This window comes from Phascolarctos cinereus, unplaced genomic scaffold (genome assembly GCF_003287225.1).
Source record: "Phascolarctos cinereus isolate Bilbo 61053 unplaced genomic scaffold, phaCin_HiC Scaffold_4;HRSCAF=312, whole genome shotgun sequence".
Lineage (NCBI taxonomy): Eukaryota > Metazoa > Chordata > Mammalia > Diprotodontia > Phascolarctidae > Phascolarctos > Phascolarctos cinereus.
In genome coordinates, this window is record NW_027555847.1 from 501575240 (window position 1) to 501598277 (window position 23038).

At 39.1% G+C, this 23038-nt stretch overlaps 1 protein-coding gene across 3 annotated transcripts in view; it reads right to left on the minus strand.

Annotated features, from left to right (window-relative positions):
• Window positions 1-23038, minus strand: part of LAMA3 (laminin subunit alpha 3) — a 319129-nt gene that overhangs the window by 33925 nt on the left and 262166 nt on the right. For all 3 annotated transcript variants that reach the window (XM_078153463.1, XM_020968691.2, XM_020968692.2), the window contains 14 exons: window positions 22376-22482; window positions 18201-18248; window positions 17302-17453; window positions 14205-14315; window positions 13595-13706; window positions 13028-13195; window positions 10756-10952; window positions 7680-7796; window positions 6722-6876; window positions 6125-6266; window positions 5821-5923; window positions 1387-1503; window positions 1122-1301; window positions 79-221 (listed from right to left, as the gene is read on the minus strand). In XM_078153463.1, the coding sequence (XP_078009589.1) occupies window positions 79-221; window positions 1122-1301; window positions 1387-1503; window positions 5821-5923; window positions 6125-6266; window positions 6722-6876; window positions 7680-7796; window positions 10756-10952; window positions 13028-13195; window positions 13595-13706; window positions 14205-14315; window positions 17302-17453; window positions 18201-18248; window positions 22376-22482 (1852 nt within the window). The remainder of the gene's footprint in view (window positions 1-78; window positions 222-1121; window positions 1302-1386; window positions 1504-5820; window positions 5924-6124; window positions 6267-6721; window positions 6877-7679; window positions 7797-10755; window positions 10953-13027; window positions 13196-13594; window positions 13707-14204; window positions 14316-17301; window positions 17454-18200; window positions 18249-22375; window positions 22483-23038) is intronic.

Sequence of the window (23038 nt, forward strand, 5' to 3'; positions counted from 1 at the left end):
AAATGCGGATTTGAATGACCATACTAATAAAAAGAGAACATTCACTTCTGTCGACCATCCTTGTAGTGGAAGGAATACCTTATTTGCAGCATCTCTGGCCTGCTGAATGAGCTCTCTTATCCGGTCCACATTGTCAGAGATGTTGCCCAGTGGCAAGAGCTGTTGGTTGATACTCTGAATCTTGCTTAAGAGATCTGGTATCTTGCTGGTTAATGTCTTCACTGTTGATGTAATTAGAGAAGAGAGAACCATCTTTACTCTGGGAGCTATTAGAAGGGTAACTATAGAAGCCCTTATTGCTAGTGTTGGTTACTTGGGGAAAAAATGGTCAGACAGGGTGAATCAGCTTCAGTGTAGCTGGACAGGCCATGCACATTCTATATATCTCATGGATTTTTTTACTTTCATGTTAAACCTACATGTTAAACTTCTCAATCACAGTAGAATAAAACCAATTTTTTTGTCTTTGTATTTTGGTTCTATTGTCTTATTCATAATTAATTCATCACTTCTGTGATTCAGGAAAGAGATTCAAGAGATAAGAAATGCAAACACTAATCAGAAGAGCAAAGAATACTTCCTTACTTTAAAAAGGGGGAAATCAGGAAGAGTGTATTAGACAAAGGAAAATGCCTATTCTGGCTCCGGTTCAGGATTAGGTTTCCTTATTTCAGTGGTTCTCAAATTTTTTAGTCTCAGAACCCCTTTATACTCTTAAATAAATTATTGAAGTGCTCATAGAAACCTTGTTTATGTGGGTTATATTATTAATTTTGCCATATTAGAAATGAAAATATCTTAATACCCTTATGAAAATAGTTTTGACCTCATGGAAACTCTGAAAGGACCTCCTTAGGGAGCCCAGATATCTGTGGACTATACTTTGAGAACCATTGCATTGTTTAACCATACCAACATGTAACCCTCCCTTCGTAGGAGGAGTTTAATTCATGAAATTGGTCCTGAATATAGGTGCTTACAGATTCTGTCACTCTGATAATTCGTTTTGGGTTTTTTTTTGTGTGACCAGGCTTCTCAGAAAACTTCAAATGACACCAAGGTATATAATGACACCAGGAGATGGGGGTGATTCATTCTACCCAGAGGAGAATGGCCAGTACCTGAATTGTTTGCATCACTCAGAGCCTCATTAAAGTCTTCACTCTGTGCACTTCCATACGTGTCCTTAATTCTTTCCACATCTGTCTGAATGGGGTTCAGACCATCCAGCACACTGTTTGTGATGTCATTTGCACTTCTGATCAGACTCTTTGCATTGCTGGTCATACTGTCAATGTCATCTAAGGCAGGCAAAGAAAGGGCAGAGTGAGCATTTGAAGCGTTCACCAAAATGAATGAGGGAAAAAGAGACATTGAGCTAGTGACCTTGATTTATGCTACGAAGATCATCTCGGACAGTGGTAAGGTCCGTCTGTATCAAGCCCTTCTTTGTTGTGACAACATCCAACGTGTCTCGCAGGCTGTCCAGAGCTGGACTGATGTCTAAAACCAAGAAAATAAGATGTATGGGAAACTGGCTTTGTGGCATTTAGATTCTCATGCTCAGATGGTATCTGATGCCTGCGAGTTAATATAGCACAGGCTGGCCCTGAGTCTCAGAGATCATCTTAGCCAGCATTTATGTAGTATTATTCATACATGTACATGTGCATGCGTATACACACATACATATATGAACATATAGATATACACATATGAAAATCTATGTATCGACACATATGCACTTTAAATGTATGTATACATACGCATTATGAAAATGCATGTACACACATATACATATATGAAAAATGTGCGTGTACATATATATGGGGGGGAACAAGGAGAGAGAGGAAAGAGACAGAAAAAGAAAGAGACAGAGAGACAGCAAACAAACACTGGGCCTGGAGTTAGGAAGAACGGGGTTTAAATCTGGTCTCAGACACTTACTAGGTGTGTGATCTTGGGTAAATCACTTAACCTCCCTCTGTGCCTTCGTTTCCTTATCCATAAAATGAGGAGAACAATAGCACCTACCTCCCAGGGTTGTTGTGAGGATCAAATGAGATAATGTTTGTAAAGCACTCTGCAAACCTTAACGTGTTACATAAATTATAGCTATTATGATCTTGGAAAGGTCCTGGCTGAAGTATATATATGCATGTAGCTCCAAAGACTGATGACTAGAGCCACAGATGCTATAGAAATAAACACACAGAAAAGGGACATGCAGAAAAGCTAGGGATAGAACATCACTTTCCCATCTGCCCAAGGTAGCCACTGTCTCACATGCTCTCCTTCCTCCTCCTCACCTCCTGGCTTCTTTTGAGACCCAGCTAAAAATCCCACCATCTACAGGAAGTATTTCACAATCCCTCTTAATTCCAGCACCTTCTCATTGTTAATTATTTCCTATTATTTCTATGTGTGGCCTGCTTGTACACAGTTGTTTGCATGTTATTTCCCCCATTAGACTGTGAGCTTCTGAAGGTCAGGGACTGTCTTTTGCCTCTTTTCTTTTCTTTTTTTCTTTAAATCTCCAATGCGTAGCATGATACCTGGCACATGATAGGAGTTTAATAAATGTTTATTGACTGACTGGCTGCTGGAGAAAGGATGCCAGAGGACAAAAAAAGGGCGATCTTACTCAAACAAATATCAAACCAAAATATTATCAATCAACAAGCATTTATTAAAGGCCTACTGTGTGCTAAACATGAGGCACCAAAGTTACAAAGACAAAGAATGAAAGAGTCCCTACTCTCAGGGAACTTCTGATATTATTAAAGTATTGAAGTTTTCACTAATGCGCGTGGTTTTCTTTTTGTTTCTCCTTATGCCCCTCCCTTCTCCTCTCCCTCTGCTTCCAACCCCCCCACCCCCATCTCAAATACAAAGACATTCAGAGTACTCTAGGGAGGGGAAGCAATTGCCAAGAACACTCGATCATAACACTGCCACCTGGTAATAGGGAAAACACAGGAGAAGGCTGCAAGTTATCATTGCTGTCACAAATTTTTTTAAAAATTCTGTCACTGGTTTTAATTGCATTTTAAAAGTTGTACTAATCTCTATTTCACAAACATTAAATTAAGACCTGATCCCTGCTTTGGGGACTCAGGGCGTGTAAAGAAAAGAGAGGGGATGTCAGAAACAACTAATCTTGAAATATAATTCTTGAAAATCACAGGGCAGAAAAAAACTTGATACCTTCTGAAAGAGATTGAAAAGTAGGGAGAGGAACTCGGAGCTCAGAATAACTGCAGCACAGCTATGTGAGTTTAGAGGGAAAAAACCAAGGGCTTTGGTTTTCACACTCCACTCTCTGGGACCCTCAGATTCCAGAAGAGATGGGAGAGTGGGGGCCTTCTTTTTTTCCTTTAATTCTTCTGGAGGGATTTTACTTTTAAAAACAAAAATCATGAGTAAATGCAGATCAAGTTTCCATAGGGAAAATGATGCTTAAAAAAAGCTCTGCGCCATATAGGATGGTGCTTTCGGGTACAGAAAATAGTTTAAGTTTCTACGGATTCAAAAAATTTTAAAGCAATTAATTCTGTGGCTCTTAAAATAGCTTATTTGTAAGGGGTAGATATGGTTTGTTTCATCATATACATGGTGAAAAAATCTTTTATACGCATTATCTCATTTGCTCCTCCAACAACTCGGTGGGTAATAATAATAACAGAATTATTGTCACTATTAATACTAATAGTTTACATTGACATAACCCTTCATATGTTTCTCACAACAACTTGTGAGAATATGGGCTATTATCTGTGAGGTAGGTAGAGCAACTATACTATAAGCCTGTTTGGCAGATGATGAAAAGAATCATTCAATCAACAAGTAACTGAACAAGCAATCGACAAGCAGGCAACTACCGTGTGCCAAGAATTGTGTGAAGGCTGGGGATACAAGGATAAAGAATGAAGTAGTCCCTGTACCTGTCCTAAATTGGCTTCCATTCTAATACAGGAGACAACAAGGACCTATAGAAATATTTTGTGGTTGTTGTTGTTTAGTTATATCCTGACTATTCTTGACCCCGTTTGGGGTTTTCTTGGCAAAGATGCAGGAATGGTTTGTCATTCCCTTCTCCAGCTCATTTTATAGATGAGGAAACTGAGGCAGCAAACAGGGTTAAGTAATTTGCCCAGGGTCACACAGCTAGGAAATGTCTGAGGCCAGATTTGAACTCAGAAAGATGAGTCTTCCTGACTTCAGCCTGTCACTCTATCTACTGTGCCACCCAGCTGCCACCATATACATATATACAGCATAAATATAAAGACAATAAAACAAATATCCACAGAGAAATTAAATATATTTGGGTACTTTGGGAGAAAGGGTGCTAGCAGTCAGAGGGATCAGGAAAGGCTTCATGGAGAAACTGGTTCCTAATATGCATTTTAAAGGAAGAGAGGGATTCTATATTAAGGGGAGGAAAGAAGGGAGGGAATCCTGGACACAGCAGGATGGAGAATGCAAAGCCATAGAGATGGCATGTTATGTGTGAGGATCAGCAGAAGGCCAGTCTGGCTGGAGTGCAGCATGCAGTAACGTCTGGTGAGGCTGGAAAGAGGCTTTTATCTCTGTGGTGAGCTTTTAAAATCTACATGGGTTTAGACTCAGCCCAGGATGCAAAAGGAAGGCACTGGAGTGGATTGAGTAGGTGAGTCACATGGTCAGCTCTATGTGTTTAAGGAAAATCACTTTGGCAACAGTGCATAGAGATAGACTGGAGCAGGGAGAGATCTGAGGCAGGGAGACCAATTAAGAGGCTGTTGCAATTATCTAGGTAAGAGGTGATGAGGGCATGAACTATGGTAATAGCTGCATCAGTGGAGACAAGGGACCAGATGCAGAAGATGTCATGAGGGTAGAAAGGACAAGACTTGGCAACTGAATAGAAAGAGAGCAATTTGGAAGGAGAAGAGGGAAGTAGGAACGAAGGCCCAGAAAAATTAAACGACTTGCCCAAAATCACACAGTAAGTGGCTCAGGTCTCTAGACTATGAGTCTAGAGCTCTTTCTACCACCCAGCCTCTCCTTAAGAGGGAGAACCAACGATCTTAGCTATGAGCTAGTTATCAGATTATCAGATGAAATGTAATTTCCTTTTCACTTTTGCATTTCTATCCTTAGCACCTAGAGCACCTAACTATTGACCTCCCTGGCTTCCTTTAAGTCCCAACTAAAATCCCACCTTCTGTAAGAAGCCTTTCCCAACCCTTCTTAATTCCAGTGCCTTCCCTCTGTTAATCATTTTCTATTTATTCTACATATAGCTTGCTTTGTATATATTTGTTTGCATGTTGTCCCCTCCACTAGATTGTAAGCACTTTGAGGGCATGGATTGTCTTTTGCCTCTTTTTGTATCCATAGCACTTAGCACAGTGACTGGTAGGCAGTAGGTGCTTACTAAATGTTTATTGAATTGAATGGAAGTCAATAACTTGACATGCTACTTTTCTCTGCACTGGTATTGCCACAAATAGAATTATCTCAGCCAGACCACTGGCCAATCCAATGTAGACTAGTCCAGTCTACACCAGACATTGATTTACAATGGGCTCCTGGTTATGGAAAAACAACAGCAACAAAAACAAATTGTTCACATATAGCTGGTGGTGGGGAAGGGTTGGATAGTAACAAGGAAGTGGGTAACAATGACAAATTCCTAAGAATCAAGAAAAATATCTTAGTTTCATTGACTCCTTGGTTTAACAAATAGCATCTTCTCCTTCTAGCTCTCCCCCTCAACTCCCACCCTACTTCACAGTCCCTTTGTTTCCCCTCCTTTGTTGAGTATTTGGGTACCTTGATGTAATCTATTTTGTGTGGTCTTTGCTTCCCTTAGTAGATTATCACTGTTGGAGCTCAATATCTTTGCTTTTCCAGGCAGGTCTCCCTTCACCACAGTCTGCAAAGAAAACATCGGTCAGCCTTAACATGATGTAAACCCTCAGCAGTAAGGGAGATGGAATATAGCTCCTCATCTGGCCGAGAACAGCCTTGACTCTTTGGAAGCGTAAGCTGGATTTTAGTGCTCAGGATTCCCTAAGGACGGTTTGTCACCATCAGAGTGGGACCCAGAGATTTTCCTAGCTCAAGGCAATCCCACCTGTAGGGCAGAGTCCGATGCGCTCACTGCCTTGTTGGCCGCATCCTCAGCTGCTTTCACTGCGTTGATGATGTTTTCATAGGCCGTGGCAGCATCTACAGCGCAGCGCACCAACTCATCACCACTGGTGTTCCTCTTGATTCTGAAAGGTCATGAGGAGAGAGATGCAGACACCCATGGGAAGGAAGCACAGAGAAAAAAAAAGTTCAATAACCAGGGTCCTCTTGAGGGGCCACCATGAGCCCAGACACTGACTAAAATCAATACCCTCATTGGACATTTGGAGCCCTGTCAGAGAGTGGAGGGAATAATTGATGCTTAGGGTGGTGGATGCTTCTTTTCCCAAAATATACCCTAAGCTGTCTTTTAAATTCTTTTCCTAAGGGGGTAGTGAGGAATTGAGAATTCAGTCATGCTATTAAGCGGTAATAGAAGCTGAGAGCTGTCGTGTTTGGTATTGCTAGGAACGCTAATAATATCATCTCCACCCCTCAACCCCTAGTAACCAAAGGGCATGAAGCTCCCACTTATAACACGATACATCTCTGCCCCCACGCAGCATGTTCTTTTACAGAAACAAGAGTGTTTTATACTTACTCTTCCAATTGCTTTGCTAACTTCTGTAAAGACTGGGCATGATTCTCTGCCTCCACCACTAGAGATTCTTTGCTAGACGATCGGGAAAGATCTTTCACTTTGTCACTCAGTTCTTGCCTCACTTCATTTAAACTGGAAGCTAACTTCTCATATCCCTGTTTTTCCAAGTAAACAAAGACAATATAGATCACTCATACATAGAGGCAATAAATGTATACCTGTTTTCCAATACATTTCCAGGTGTAAAAAGCATCCCCTTTTAGTGACCTGGTACAATGTCACAAATGACCTAGCTCTCTAGGAACTAAATGGCTGCAGGTTTAATAAGATTTCCTTTAAAGGGTGGGCAGAGAGGAAGTGCCACCTTTAGGAGGTTGTTTAAATGTACAAGGCTGTTACTGAGGCAAATTTCTATTTAACCATTGGATATTTTCTGCTTCTGAGATAGCCATTGCCACTGACTTCCAGCAGCAAAGAAATTCCAGCGATACCTGTACCAACCCTGAACTCCTACCAATAAAATGATTCCTTTTTTTTTTCAGTGTCTTTTTAAACATACATCTATTAATCAGGTCCTGTGTGAAAAGTCCTGTGGATACAAAGACAATGAAATACCCAAAAGACTCTGCCTAAAAGAGTTTACATTTACACAATTAAATGAATAGAGTATTATTTAAGGAAGGGAGAAAGTATTAACAACTACAGGGTTCACAAAAGAGTTCACTGAGGAGGGAGAACCTGTGCTGGGTCTGAAAGAAGTAGAGGTGAGAAGGGCATACTTTCCAGGCCTATTCAAAGGCATGGAGATAGAATGGCAAATCAAAGGAACAGAATAGGTCTATTTATCTGCGATAAAGTTTTCTCTGAACATTTGAAAAAAATAAATCAACTTTAGCACATTTTCTTCATGATATAATTAAATGCTTTCACTTTTAAAAATCATCAACATTTACTCCACCTCTTGGCTTTTCTTCATCAATTGGAGAACGCTGTTGGTCTGTGACAAAGATGATTCAGCAGTGGTGAGATACTTAGTGAATTCACTTTGTAGGGAGCTCATCTCATTAATCCGTCTCTGAGGAGAGTGAAGAGATGTAAACTTTAGTGGCTAGGTGTATTAGCAGTACAAGAAGCAACAATGAGGAGACAACAGGAAATTCTTAATGAGTTCAATAAATGGCTTTAAGGGTTCGACCATCTTTTAACTTCCTAAATAGTTTTCTCCAATGTGTTGACTTAAACAATGATCTGGAAAATTATATGGTACTCTGAAATGCCTGTATAGGTCCTTGGGAATATACTTTCACATTGATATACTCACATGAAAAAAATCAAGTAATCAGGGCTGGGGAGGAAATTCATTTGGATGGGTACCAGTGGAAAAAGATATAGACACCATGTTGTCATGGGAGAGTCTACAGAATTCTTAAATGTAGGGAGGAATTGCACAAGGAATTTGGGAAACTGATCATACGTTAAGCATGATATAGTAGCAATGGAAGACTTGAACCATTTAATCATCTGCAGGAGTTCCTTCTCTCAAAACAGCTAAATAGCTTGAATTCCCTGAATTACAATTCCATTTTTCAACAAAAGGTCCTATTCTGGACTAGATTCTGACCAACAAAGAGGAGATAATTGCTGAATTAGAAATTTTGGAGACTTTGAAAGGAAGTAATCATTCTTAGAATTGATGACCAAGTATGAGAGAAAGTTAAATGCAGTTTATTATGTATCCTAGATTTTGGTAGGGAAGATTTCAAAACATTTAGAAAGAGTACATTCAGAGAGGATTCAGTGGGCTAATATTCTACAGGGAAAGTTAGCCTACATGGAATGGGAAATTCTCAAGAGGGAGAAATTATGAGGACATAAATATAATTGTGATAAGAAAAAATGAAGAGTTGTCTGTAGAAACTGATATGGATTCAAAGGGATCTCATGAATCAGTTTGGATTTTTAATGGATATTCGTAGAAGAGAAAAGCAAGAACAGTTCAGTTAGAATGAATATAAAAACAGTATGAATCTTATAAAGCAAAAGGGGCTTTATTTTTTTAACTTTTTCAAAAAGAATTTTATTTATCTTTTTCCATAATAGTCATGTTGTGAAAGAAAACATAAAAAAAAACCTCAAGAAAAATAAAGAAAGCAAAAAAGGTATGCTTCAATATGTATGCAGATACCATCAGTTCTTTTTCTGGGGATTTTTCATCATAAGTCCTTTAGAGTTGTCTTAGCTCATTGTATTGCTGAGAATAGCTAAGTCATTCATAGCTGGCCGTCTTACATTATTGCTGTTACCCTGTACACAGTACATTTCACTTTGTGTCAGCTCATGCATCAGCTCTTTCCAGGTTTTTCTGAAGTCCACTTGCTCATCATTTCCCATAGCACAACACTATTCCATCATAATCACATACCACAACTTGTTCGGCCATTCCTCAATTGATGGGCATCCTCTCAATTTCTAATTCTTTGCCCCCAGAAAATGCCTATTACAAATATTTTGTACATATAGGTACTTTTCATTTTTGTTTTTTATCTCTCAAAAGGGGCTTTATAAACAACACTGAGAGCAAGAGGAAGAACAAAGCAGAAATGGAACAGGTGCTCAGGATGGATGGGAGGATGGTAAAGGGTGAGGCCCAGAAGGCAAACTTACTCAACTCTTCTCTGCCTTGTTTACATTATTCCCCTTTCTGCTCTGTGATGCAGCCAAGCAAACCTTCTAATACATGACACATCACCTCCTGTCTCTGTACTCTCCACTGGCTGTCCCTCATTTCTGAAATGCACTCACTCTCTTCTCAGCTCCATCTCTTAGAATCTCTGTTTCTTTCCAAACTCAGCTGAGGTACTATCCTCTACATGAGGCTTTCAGTCAGTCAATCATTACAAGCACCAGCGTGTGCTAGACACTGTGCTAAGTAAGGGGATACAAAGAAAGGTAAGAGTTCCTATGAAAAATATTTGGGGATTTTAGTAGATTTCAAGCTCAACATGAATAAACAGTGTGACATGGCTGCCCCTCAAAAAATAACAACAGCATAGAATGAGAAAGGTGCTAGTCCCTCTGTCCCTTGCCCTTGTTATACCACATCTAGAGCATTATCTTCAGTTTTAGGTATCATGTTTTAAGGACATTGACCTCCCGCAGTATCTCCAGAGGAGGGTGAGCAGAGTAGTGAGGGGGCCAAAGGACACAAGCCTAGCAAAACCGAACTATGCTCCTTGTGACACCAACAAGGGCTTCTATAAGAAAAGGCAAAGGAGTTTGGGAAGGTTTTCTTTGCCTAGAGAAGCCTTGGAAAGTGGAGATGGGCCTGTGCAGATGTACAAATGCAGCAATGTGCAGGATGGGATTGGGCAACAGCTACCCTTTCAGATTCACTAGAAGGTCATGGAGAAAAGTCAAGTAAGGCTGGAAAGTTTGGTTAAAGCCTGATTACAGAAAGCCTTAAATGCCAGGCTAAGGAGGGTGTGTTTTATTCTCTAGGCAAGGGGGACCTACTGACAGTTTGCTGTTTGTTTGTCTGTTTTTTAAAGGAGGTGATACAGTAGGAATTGTGTATTAATCATCTCATGATGATGATAATGATACGATGATTCACAAAGTTAATTCTCTTCAAATGGAATAAGGTCTTTGAAGTAAGTACACTGGATGAATTCCTCACCCAGTATGATGCATAATTCACTGGAGGACTCCTTGTGCTCTATCAGGTGGGAGTGGGTGTGAAATTATTTTCCCTGCTTTCAGTTGTGCATGATTCATGGATTAAAATTTCATCTTGAGGCTAAAAAGTAGGAACTATAATCTTGCTTATTTTTATTATCATTTTTTTTTACCAAAAATACACTCAGTGTCTCATTTTTGCTGGTATATGATTGGAGGCTAGGGACATAACACAGGCAAATACATATTCACACAGACATCTTACTTTGTTGTTCCAGGTTGAGAACAGCAGAGATCTTGGCTTCCTCTATCCTTTCAATAAATAGAAGGAAAAAGATAACGTTCAACTGTGAAATTACCTTAATGTCTTCCAGGGCTCGACCATTAGCTTGGTTGAGACCATTGGCTAGCTTTGTTTGGAGGGTCGCTTCTTGCAGAGCTTTGCGGAGGTCATTGATTTTGGCTTCATATTCATTTAGAGAATCTCGTACAATTTTCACAAGTTCCTGGTTCTCTGCCTGGTGGTTTTTCAGGCTACTCTGAACACGATTCAACACTGTAGGATGACATTTTGAAAAGATGATATGTGTCACAGAGGGAAGACAAGCTGATAGTATCTAACAGCCCATGTTTTCCATTTTCCATTTCCATTTTAGAGACTGGAAAACACAACATCTAACATCTGAAAAACAAAATCTAAAAGGACAGTTAATCAAGTTTCATGACATATCCGACTTTTATTTACATATTTTTGTTGTTGTTGTTCATTTATTTCAGTCATGTATGACTCTTTGCAATCCCATTTAAGGTTTTCTTGGCAAAGATACTAGAGTGGTTTGCCATTTCCTTCTCCAGTTCATTTGACAGATGAAGAAACTGAGGCAAACAAGGTTAAGTTACTTGCCCAGGGTCACATAACTAGTACGTATCCGAGGCCAGATTTGAACTTAGGTAGATGAATCTTCCTGACTCTAGGCCTTGCGCTGTATCCACTGTACCACCTAGCTGCCACAATTTACATATTACTTTTCACGCATACCAAGAACATAACTAACAAATGCAAAAACCAAACCTGTTGCTGAAATAAAATACGCTCCTTGAAATTAAAGGCCAAGACTAAAATAAAATTCAAACAGCGATGCTGAGAGTATATTTACCGTTATAAAATGTGAACTTAGAAAAAAAAGAGCTACTATTACACTATTCTTCTAAATATACTCATTAGAAACATGATTCTCTGGGACAATAAATACTGTGGCACGAAGGGGACTGATTAGGTAGATGTTTGCCATAATATTGAATTAAGATGCATTAAAAATTAGAATTACTCAATTCTAATTATTCATTATAATATGCCTTTTTTATTAATTGTAAGAATATCAGAATCAGTACTGTAAGAAAAATGACTAACCAACTGAAGGATGAGGAGAGATGACAAGAGGGAAGAAGGGGAAAATGGAATAGGTTAAGAACAACAATAATAGCAAAGCAAGAATGTGCATAGTGCTTTAAGGGTTTCAAAGCACCTTACACTGATCATCTGATTTGATCTTCCCAACAACCCTATAAGGTAGGTGCTATTATTATCTCCATTCTACAGACGAGAAAACCAAGGTTGAGAGAAGTTAGAAGACCCCCTCCCCAAAAGTTCATGCAGTTAGTGACAGTAAGTGACAAAAGCAGATTGTGAACTCAGGCCTTTCCGACTCCCGGTTCAGCACTCTATCCGTTATGACACCCACCTGCCTAGATAGGTTAATGTAAGGAAGGAGCGAAAAATGTGGCTGAAAGAGAAAAGGGGCCAATTGCTAACTTTTGATGTAGGGGAACTAGACTGTCAGTAAGTTCTTTAAAAGTTTTATATTCTTTTAATTTTTTTAGCTATGTTTGAGGCCTTTTATCATAGTTTCAATACAGGGAAAATGGCTTCCTATTGCGACCAGCATCAAATACAAAATGCTTTCATTGGCATTCAAAGATCTTTATAACCTAGCCACTTCTTACCTCTCCAGCCTTCTTACGCTCTACTCCCCAAGCCATACTCTTTGATCCAGAGACAATGACCTCCTGGCTTTAACAGCTAGGAACAAGACACTCTGTCTTTCAGCTCCAGGCATTTTCTCTGGCTATCCTCCATACCTGGAACACTCTTTCTCCTTTGCTCTGACTACTGACCAACTTGGCTTCCTTTAAGTACCAATTAAAATCCCCTCTTTTACTGGAAGCCTTCCCCAACCTCTCTTAATTCTAGTGCCTTCCTTCTGTTTATTATTTCCTATTTATCCTGTATCTAGCTTGTTTGCATATATTTTGTTTGCATGTTGTCTCCCTCATTAGACTGTAAGCTCCTTGAGAGCAGGGACTATCTTTTGCCTCTTTTCTCATCCCCAGCACTTAGCACAATGCCTCAAGCATTGCAGACAGTCAATGTTGATAGATTGGTTGAAAACATTCTTACTCTACTCTTAGAATGCTCCTTTTCATCAATAATGAATTAATCTGAATATATAGGAGTAACATGTTAGTGAAAAGTCCAGGCATTCTACCCACAAATTGGGATTAAACACAACTCCTGGCCTCTTACTGTCAAAACCAATTGGCATGGGATACTTAATGAAAGAAAAAACTTACAGAGCTGTGCCTCTCTTTTTTCAGCTTCTGCTTTTCTCAGTTGCTGACTGAAGTCTCGATTTCTCATCTCTTTCATCATACGGTTAGCTTCGGCCAGCTTCCTGGAAAAGTCACCCGAGGGCAAGGTGTTTCCATCACCATCTGTCCCAGAGATCTGTTTCAGGAGAACTGAAAGATTACATATTTCATTAAACTTGGAAAGTTGGGAATTCAGAATGGGGAAGTTTGAATTTCTTTATTTTTTGGGAGAGATTTTTATGTTTAAACTAGTAGAACTGTTAGTTAATCAGTCAATGAATTACCACCTAGTAAGTGCCAGGCACTATTGTTAAGTACTAAGGATACAATGAAAGGCAAAAGACAGTCCCTGCCAAATCTAATGGGGAAGACAACATGCAGACAACTACATACAAACACACTATAGAAAGGACAAACTGGAGATAAATATAGGTAAGGCACTAGCATTGAGGGGTGTCCAAAATGTTGGACTCAAACATAAAGCTATGTCAAAATTCAAAATAGTTATATAAAACAAAACATCTGAGTAAAATAAGAAGTCACTGTTACCATGAACATCTCTGATGACATTTTGTATCTTGGTGTCGAGCTGGTTTGCATTTTGGTTCGTCTGAGCAACACCGTTATACAACGTCTGTGCTTTCCTTGAATTTATTTGAACCTGTGTAGAAATTCAGACTATTAGGGGCAATTAAGTTGGTTGGTGGTAAACATTCTAAGTTATTTCATCAATCAGTCAAAAAGCATTTATTAAGCACTTATTAAAGGGGTTTAAATTCTAATAAAGGAGACAATAAGGACATAAAGAGATAAACATAAGATTTACACAGAGTAAATGGAGGGTAGTTTCAGGGAGTAAGGCACTAGCAGCTAGAAGTTTGACTAAGAAGAGCCCCTTGAAGTAAGGGGCATGAGAACTGACTTGTGAAGGGAACCAGGGATTCTAAAGAGGGGGTAGTAAAGAAGGAGAGCGTTTGAGGCACAGGGGATAGACAGGGCAAAGGCACTGAGGTGGGAAATGGAGCCCTTTTCCTTTCATGAAGCAAGATATAAACCTGTTTGGCTGCACTTTGTGTGGAAAGTTAGGAAGGGGCTGGATTGTGAAGCACTTCAAATTGAAAACCAAGTAATTACTCTACAGATTGCCTATATATGTTACCTTTTCTTGCAGGGTCTCAAAGTCCTGATTCAGACTGTTCAGGTCTTTTTCCAGGGCATCTACTTTTGATCCGTGACTTGAAATGGCAGATTGGTAGTTGAGCAAGTGATTCTGAGAATAAAGCAAAGTTAAACCTCTCTGTAAAACCAGAAGTCAAAGCCTATTGTTGCTGTAGATTCACTTAACACCAGCAGCATTAATTTTATAGAATTAGTATGATTCTTTTTTAAAAATATATTTTATTATTCATTAAAAAAATTTTTGAGTTCCAAATTCTCTACCTTTATCCCCTCCCCCACCTGCTGAGGAGAATGGTAGTATTCTTTTTTTTTAAATCACTATTTATTTATTTTTAATTTTAAAAAAATTTGAGTTCCAAATTCTCTCCCTCCCTTGCCTTCTCCACCCACTGAGCAGGAGAATATATGTGATTCTTGCAAAGCATTTAGATATTGAAGCCATGTTCTCAATATCAATTTGGATCTGGTTTTAAAATAAGGTAGGTGGGGGGAAAAAAAGGAGAGCTAAAGATCTATTGAGGCTTGAGTTGTTCAAAGACATAGCCAACCTGGATGAGATGGAGACAATTCCCCAGTCAAGTGGAAATTTCTAGGTCCCATCTAAATTGCTGAAATTCTTTCAACTTAAACATGCTATTGAGAAAGGAGCTAATGACTCCTTTATTGCCGATACTATTTGAATTATAAAATGTCAGAGCTAGAAGCGGCCTTAAAGACAATCTAGTCTAGTAAATGATTGATAACTAGCTCTTTGAGGGAGGAAGTATGCGCATGACACACTTTTATGTTCAGTCTGCATTATTAGCCTTTTCCATCACTTTTTAAAAATCTAGGCAATCAATAAAGCAATAAATCAAGACCTGACTTATAGCAGTTATTGATTTCTGGGATATAACTATTTGTACTAAAACTTTAACATGTTGGTGAGCTGGTTTGAGCTGGTTCCAGCACAGCCCTGATATAGCCAAACCCTTTTATTTTACAGACTAGGAAAATGAGGCCTTGAGAAGTTAATTTGACCAATGACACCTAGTTACTAATACAGACCAGTCAAGAACTTGTGTCTCCTGACTTCCACTCCCCAGCTCTCTCCACAACACCACACTGGTTTATACCTCTAAAGTGCCAGTCCATATGCTAGAACGTCATTTCACAGAGTATAGGAGGGTATTTGATTCATCACTATTCAAGTTGTCAAAAAAAGTACTAAAAAGGATAACGTTTCTTGTTAAAAAGAGTTAATATAATGTTCCCAAAGTCAATATTTTTTTTCCTTCACAAATGAAAAAGCTACACCATACTTTCTATTCCTTTCTTTTCTCCTTTCAGGTAAATGGGGAAAAAAGATTTATGAATAATATTGTGATAATTCAAGTGGTGTGATAATGGTGTAGGTTAATCCTACAAAGATGTGGATCCAAAACACATTCCACACCTCAGTAGATAGTTCTTACATGCTTCTGTATTCAAAAACAAGTCCTAATATTAGCTATGACAACTAACATATAATAAATATCACTTGAAGGTTTTATAAAGGGTTTTATCTACGTTATCACTTTTGATCCCTACAACAATCCTATATGGTAGGAGCTGTAATTATTCCCATTTTACAGATAAAGAAACTGAGGCAGGCAGAAATAATTGTCTTGCCCAGGGTCACACAGCTGCAAAGAACCTGAGGCAGGATTTGACCTCAGGTCTTCCTGACTACAGGTCTTCTTGACTCCAGTACATACTTGATGACCAAATCTCTGATGATGATGATGAGCCTCTCTAAATTGATCCAGTCTGGTCCTCAAATGGCAAGAATACACTCCGTACTATCAAGCCTGAACTCAAATTTTTTTCCAGCTTACACAGCTTTGCCAGAGCTCATAGTATGCTGGCACAGACATCAAGAATCCAGGGCCACTCTCAAGCCAGGAAGATGCCTTAATTTGTTTCTATAAGGCCTCCCTTTGACTACCTTCCCACAAAAGATCAAGGTAAAACACCTAAAGCTCTAAATGATCCTGGGGATGTCAGAAATGGGCCCTTCTCCGAGAAAACCTCCCTCTAAAAGACATCTATCTTGTCTTGGATATATAATTACATTTCAGAGGTGTCAAGTTTTGTGGAGAACCATGGCTCCTTAGGAATTAAAGTTATACAGATTCCCCACAGTGAAACAAATTGAATTAGCAACTATTCCAAAGTTCCTTCCCAGTCCTAACTCCTCTTTTTTAATGTATGGTACACCCAAAGTATTCTATGTTCCCCTTAGAATGTCTAGTGTTGTGACTTCTAGGTAATTTATATCATTACATATGTACCCAAAGTGGCAAGTTTCCTGGGAGTTTCAAAATATCAATCTTTTTTTTAGATAGATAAGCATATTTACTTTTGCCCAATTAATATAAAAATAATTTTTAACATTCATTTTTTAAAATTTTGGGTTCCAAATTCTCTCCCTCCTCCCTCTCCTGTCTTCCTTCAATTTGATATAGGTTATAAATGTGCAATCATGCAGAACATATAAAATATCAATCTTGCAAAAAGAAGTTCCTGTGTTCCACAATCTGCCTAGTAGGACAATTATTATCATTTTTGTGGATGGCCCACTGATGTTAGGCCCAGACATATTAGATGACTTGCTTAGGACCACATAAGAAAAACAGTCGTACATTTGAACTTAAGAACGCTTGACGAAGAAGACACCTTTAACAAAGACTTGTTCATTTAGAACTTTTCTCTTGTGTGGTATTGAAATTACTTTAAACTTTAGGAATATTTGCATAGAAGACAGCTCCCTCTGGTAATTAAAGTTCTTTAAACATCAGACTAACTTTGTTATCATTCTCAAAGTTCTGCACACAGTAGGTGCTTGATAAATGTTGGCTGGCTGACTAACTGACATTGAGTGACTGAATGAATGAATGAAAGATTGGTAGTTAAAATTCAAAATGGTGAGCTGCGTTTCTACTAGTACTTTCTAAAAGCAAAACTGTACTTGGAGCCCTGGAGTGAGAGGGATATGCCTTACCTAAACTAAAGCCAGTTTCTTTCAAAGCTCTCTTCCATTATTTAAAAGTTCTTACCCTCAGGTCTTTGGTCTGGGTTTCCAAGTGCTTCATTTGCTCCAGAGTGGCAGCACTTGTAGTGGTACTCTGGAGCTGAGATTTGACCAGTCGAAGCTCATCACTCATCGTTCCCAGGTCTTTCAGGAGAGTCGTCACACAGCTATCACAGTCTATGCAAAGACCATGAGCAAAGGAAAACAATGGTGCTGGGTGAGGTCGGGGTGCCAAGAATCATAAGAATGGAAAGGACATGCGCAGGTGGTTCTGCCAACTTCACATTCTCTATGTTAGAGGCAAGGTCACATGCCTGGATTTCCTTATGAGGAACATGGGTTTCCAGCCCACGAAGATAACAGAGCAGGCATTTCTAACAGGAAAGGTGGCTCTCCCATCTTTTGATCATTTTGAATGGAGGGGGCTCCTGTTAGTATTCTCCTAGCAACACACCTATAGCAAAGCTAATATATCACATGAATACACCAAAATCGGAAGATGTAGGATCATAGAATGAGAGAATCACAAATTTACAGCTGGTACTTTAGAAGTTGTCTAGTCCAGGGCTTCTTAAACTTTTTTCACTCTCACCCTTTTTTGCATTTGAGCATTGCATGGCCTGAGGGCATGTGCAGTACAAAGTATGCATGCTTTATGTTCAGAACCAAGGCCAGGCTGCAGTGAAGTTGGGAGATGCAACATGGGCGAGTGCTACCAGAAACACCTCAGATTCACTACACGTTTGATTTTGAATTAATTTTTGGTTGTTGTGTGTTCAGAAACCTCTTACTGTTGCCAAATTTTTTGCAACTCACAGTTTAAGAAGCACTGAGACTAACCTTCCCATTTTATAGTTGAGAAAAATGAGGCCTAGAGAGGTTAAGTGACCAGCCCAACATAGGGCACAGTATTTCTTTTCTCACCATCACATTCTTCAGGGCCTCCATCTTTGGGTTCCTGATTGATACAATCTGAAATCAGAATTTTCAGGAATTCAGAAGTCAGAACAAACAGAGAAGACACTATTTTACAGTTTTATAGTCTACAATTTAACCTTTATGTTTGGTTTTGTTTCTGAAAAAGGTAAACTGGGGAAATAATCTTTATTGTCATTCTTTACGAGTCTGTCCCTTTCTCTCCTTTCCCAAAACCATAGATCACATGCTGCTCTCATTTACTTCTCTTACAGCCTCCATCTCAGCCTCCCTTGCCTCTAGCTTCTCCGATACGACCCAGCAAACATCACTGGGTCAGTCTAGCTCCTCAAATGTCATTCTGATTAAGTAAATGTTTTCTCCTGGAACCTTTCTCTCTCCAATTGCCTTCACCTCAAATTAAGCCTCCTGATGCACCATTTTGAGACTCCCTACCTCCGTCTGTGTCCTCTTACCAAATGTTCGCATTTTCTTATTCCTTAGCTTGTGCCACATCAGACACTGTTCACTCTAGCCAGGAGTGGACGCTCCTCACTGAATCCCATCTCTATTCTATCCCATTTGCCATTCTTGTAGGATTTAGATAGGCAAGGGATTTTGAAGGCCACATAGCTCCACCCTCTTAATTTGTAGATATGGAAACCAAGTTCCAAAGAGATTAAGTGAGTTGCCCAAGTTTATATAGGAAGAAAGTAGGGAAAGTTGGGATGTGAACTCAGGTTCTCTGCCTCCAATCTCAGTACTTTGGAGGAATCAAAGGGTCTGAACTTAGAAGTCATTAAGGAGTATAGCTCATCAAGTCTACCACTGATTCCCTTGAATGGCCCCAAGTACTCTTTCAACTATGCCCTTCCTCCTAAACCATCTTTCTCTGCTGCCTAGAATACCTTTTTACTCTTTTTTTGGGAAGAAGAAATTCCATCAGACTCCCTTAGAATTCTCCTTGAGATTACTCTTTGAAACTTTTCTAGACAACCTTCATCTGGCTGTTTAAGCACTTCTGTACTGACCCTCTTCTTCTTCTTTCCCAGCATTTCAAATACTTAGCCTTTGTACATTTCTGTGCATCTCTGAATAGCTGCATGTTTAGAGGTTTCTAGTCAGTCAATTAACATTTTCAAGTGCTTACTATAAGACACCAGCCACCGTGCTAATCTCCAAGAGTATGAAAAGAGGTAGAAGGCAGTGTCTGCCCTCAAGGAGCTCACAGTCTAGTGGGGGAGACAAGAAGTAAACAAATGTGAACAAACAAGCTGTGTACAAGATAAATAAGAAATAATCAACAGAGGGAAAGTACTGGAATTAAGAGGGATTGAGAAAGGTTTCCTGTAGAAGATGGATTTTCGTTGGGACTTGAAGAACACCAGGGAAACCAGGAGGCAGAGATGAGGAGGGAACATGTTCTAGGCATGCAGGAACAGCCAGACAAAATACTTAGAGCCCAGAGATGGAATGTCTTTTTGTTGTTTTTGTTGTTGTTTTTAGGCAATGGGGTTAAGTGACTTGCCCAGGGTCACACAGCTAGTAAGTGCTATGTGTCTGAGGCTGGATTTGAACTCAGGTCCTCCTGAATCCAGGGCTGGTGCTCTATCTACTGCGCCACCTAGCTGCCCTGATGGAATGTCTTATTCAAGGAACAGCAAAGAGGCCTGGGTCACTGGATAGAAGAGTATACATCAGGGTATAAGGTAAAAGAAGACTGGAAAGGTAGGAGGGGACAAAGTTATAAAAGGCTTTGAATGCCAGAGGATTTTGTATGATCCTGGAGAATATGTGGAGATCATTAATAACTTTAGGGAAAGCAGTTTCTATTGTGAATCTTTGCCTGTGTATGTATGTTTCTGACATCTCTCAGACTGTAAACTCCTAGATGGCAGCAAACATGATGTATTTTTTCATGATTTCCCATAATGCCTAGAACAGTGGTTTACCAACAAAGGGTGTCTGGTCCATGTACCTATTTTTCAAGCTTGAGTTTTCATTATAAAAACATCCATTCCAAAAAAAGTCCTAACGATGGTGGTTCTTTTCCACATCAATTTATAAACTCCCACGGTTACTACCATGTAGAAAGATACCCTTGTTATTTCTAGTAGTGGTCTATATTTGTGACTGAAAACCATAGAGAGTTGAAGTAACACTCAATACGTAGGAACAATAGCTGACTGAGATTCTTAGAGACTGCAGCATGCCGTTCTTGTGCTAGTTCCCTCAAAATAACTTTCCTTTCCCCTCAATGATTCCTAAAGTTATACAATTAATGTTTAAGGTAAACAGTAACTTTGTCCCACCATGATACAAAATATCCCTGAGAGGTGTACTATTCCGAGTCTCATCAGTCTTGTATACGTGAACGAAAATGAGTTTACGAGCTCTTTTCCTGAAAGTATGTTCGAATAGGGAGGGAGATGAATAAAGCAAGAGGAGCTGCACACTTGGGTAAGGGCTGAAGGGTATGATTAGCAGGAGTATACTGGAGCGAGTTGGAACCGGCTCACGAGAACCAGCTCAAATTCTCGGTGTGAACATCTACACCTTAGAAATCAGTAAACACTACAAATCTGGGCTTTGTTGATTGTCAGGAGTTAAGAAAGTGATGGAGAAAATGTTAATGATGCAGATTAAACTTAAAAGTGTTCGGTGGGTAAAGTTTTTTGAAGAGTTGGTTGTTAAATACTGACCAGCCAAGCAATGAAAAGCACAGAGGAGGCAGAAAGAGTTGACTAGTGGCCCAGAACACAAAGTACCCATGATGGCTCTACTTGACAATTTATAATCTTTAGGTGAACGCTTAAATCAAATGTAACAATTCAACAATGACAATAATAAAATAAACATAATAGGGTAACAATGAAAGTAGTAAGGTCATAGATTTAGAGTTGGAAGAAACGTTCAAAGCCCTGTAGTACTATTTTAGGTATTAGGAAACTGAGGTCCAGAGAGTGAAATGACTTGTCCAGAGGTCATGGAACTACTAAGTTTCTGAGCCAGAACTTGAAGACAGGATCTCTGCTTCAAAATTCAATAAAACAACGGCAATAGGTCCGAGATCTTAATTGGCAAAGGGAGCTCCTGGCAGGACACTTCCTCTACCAATGCAGGTTGTCACCTTCTTTGTAACATATGCTCTCAGAGAGTTGTCTAGAGAACCTAGAGGTTCAGTGACTTGCCCAAGGTCATACAGCCCAAATAAGTCAAAGGCAAGACTTGAAATCAGGTCTTACTAGCTTCAAGGCCAGTTGTCTATCCATAATGCTACAATGGCATGATGATGATGATGATGATGATGAACACTTATAGTCTATCCACTACTGGACCTGTCCTGAAGATATTTTCTGTCAACTTAGAGATTAGGCACTTACATCTTATTGTTTTTATTCAATAAGTAGACTCCAGAACATGAAATACAAAAGAATAGTAGGACAGTGATTTCTCCCAATACCGTTTCTACCTAAATTTCATCAAAAAGATAGGAATAAAATAACAATAGTAATAACTGGTTTTTAAATGGCATTGTTAAGTTTATAAAGTACTCATAATTTAGGAATGCTACATTTAACTCATTAATAAGTAATTTAATAAGTAAATGCAAGTACCTGCAAAGACAACCTATTTGTATTTGACAAAACAGCTTTCTTTAGGGATACTATACATCCTAATTATTTCAGGAACCTCCTGAAATTATGATACTTTGGGAAAGTATTTAAGCAGCACCCATTTATGCAACAGTACCAAATTTATGGCTCTGAGATTCTTTCTCGTAACCCAGTTAATTAACACCCAACTGCCATGTTTCAATGATATATTCACATACCATGTAGAAGTTTTCAGGTTATATATATAATAACAACCATGAGACCAGAATATAACTTACATTATGGAAGTAAGTTCTTTTGATGAAAAGGGGCTTCAATCTATTTTGGCTACTGCTAAATCTATTGGCTACATTGGTTATCTCTTGCTTAACTTACTCCAGAAATAATTTACCCTAAGTCTAAGCAGTACTTAGGGAAGTCACCAGGACCTTCAGAAGGAGGGATGCACTTGTCAATTGGGAGATCATGTTTTTTGGAATTTTTTGCTTGGGGACCCAAACTGTAATTTTGCATCACCCTGAGAAAGAAACATCAAATCACATTTATGGATACGGGGATGAGTTTTACCTCCAGTCAATGGATCACAGCTGGTCAACTGGCCATTATTATTGCAATTGCAGGGCTGACAACTACCTCCAAATTTCTGGGGATTCCCAAAATATCCTGGTGCACATCTACATGGAAAAAATACAAGCAGAATAAACATCAATACTGCAAAGATCTTTGTATCATTAGAAATTAAAAATCTTTTTACCTATTCTGAACATTTTGGCCACCTCCTAAGGTCAGTGATGGAGCTCCTGTAAACCTATAGAAGGTAGCAGGGTTTGTATAAAGGTGGTCAGAGTGCTCTTCTCCAACCACAGGGCAGCATGGTTCATTTTCAATTTTGTATTCCCAGCAAGCAGCACAGTCCCTGCCATATATTAAGTGCCTAACAAATGCTTGTTAAATTGAATTGAGCATTTCTTCCCTATGAAGCTCTAGAGGGAATGTGGAGCCTAAAAGGAGAACTGAATATAAGGTCTTTAAAGAACTCTAGTAAAAAGAAGGATAAAGAAAATAAGAAAGAGAACACATTTCTCTGCTGTCATATAACATAATTTTAGAAATGCTAGCACCAGCAATAAGATAAGAGAAAGAAAGTAAAGCTATAATAAGACAGAAAAAAGGGACAGACCATCCCTCTTTGATGATGACATGACATTTTACTTATAAGATGCTGAGAGT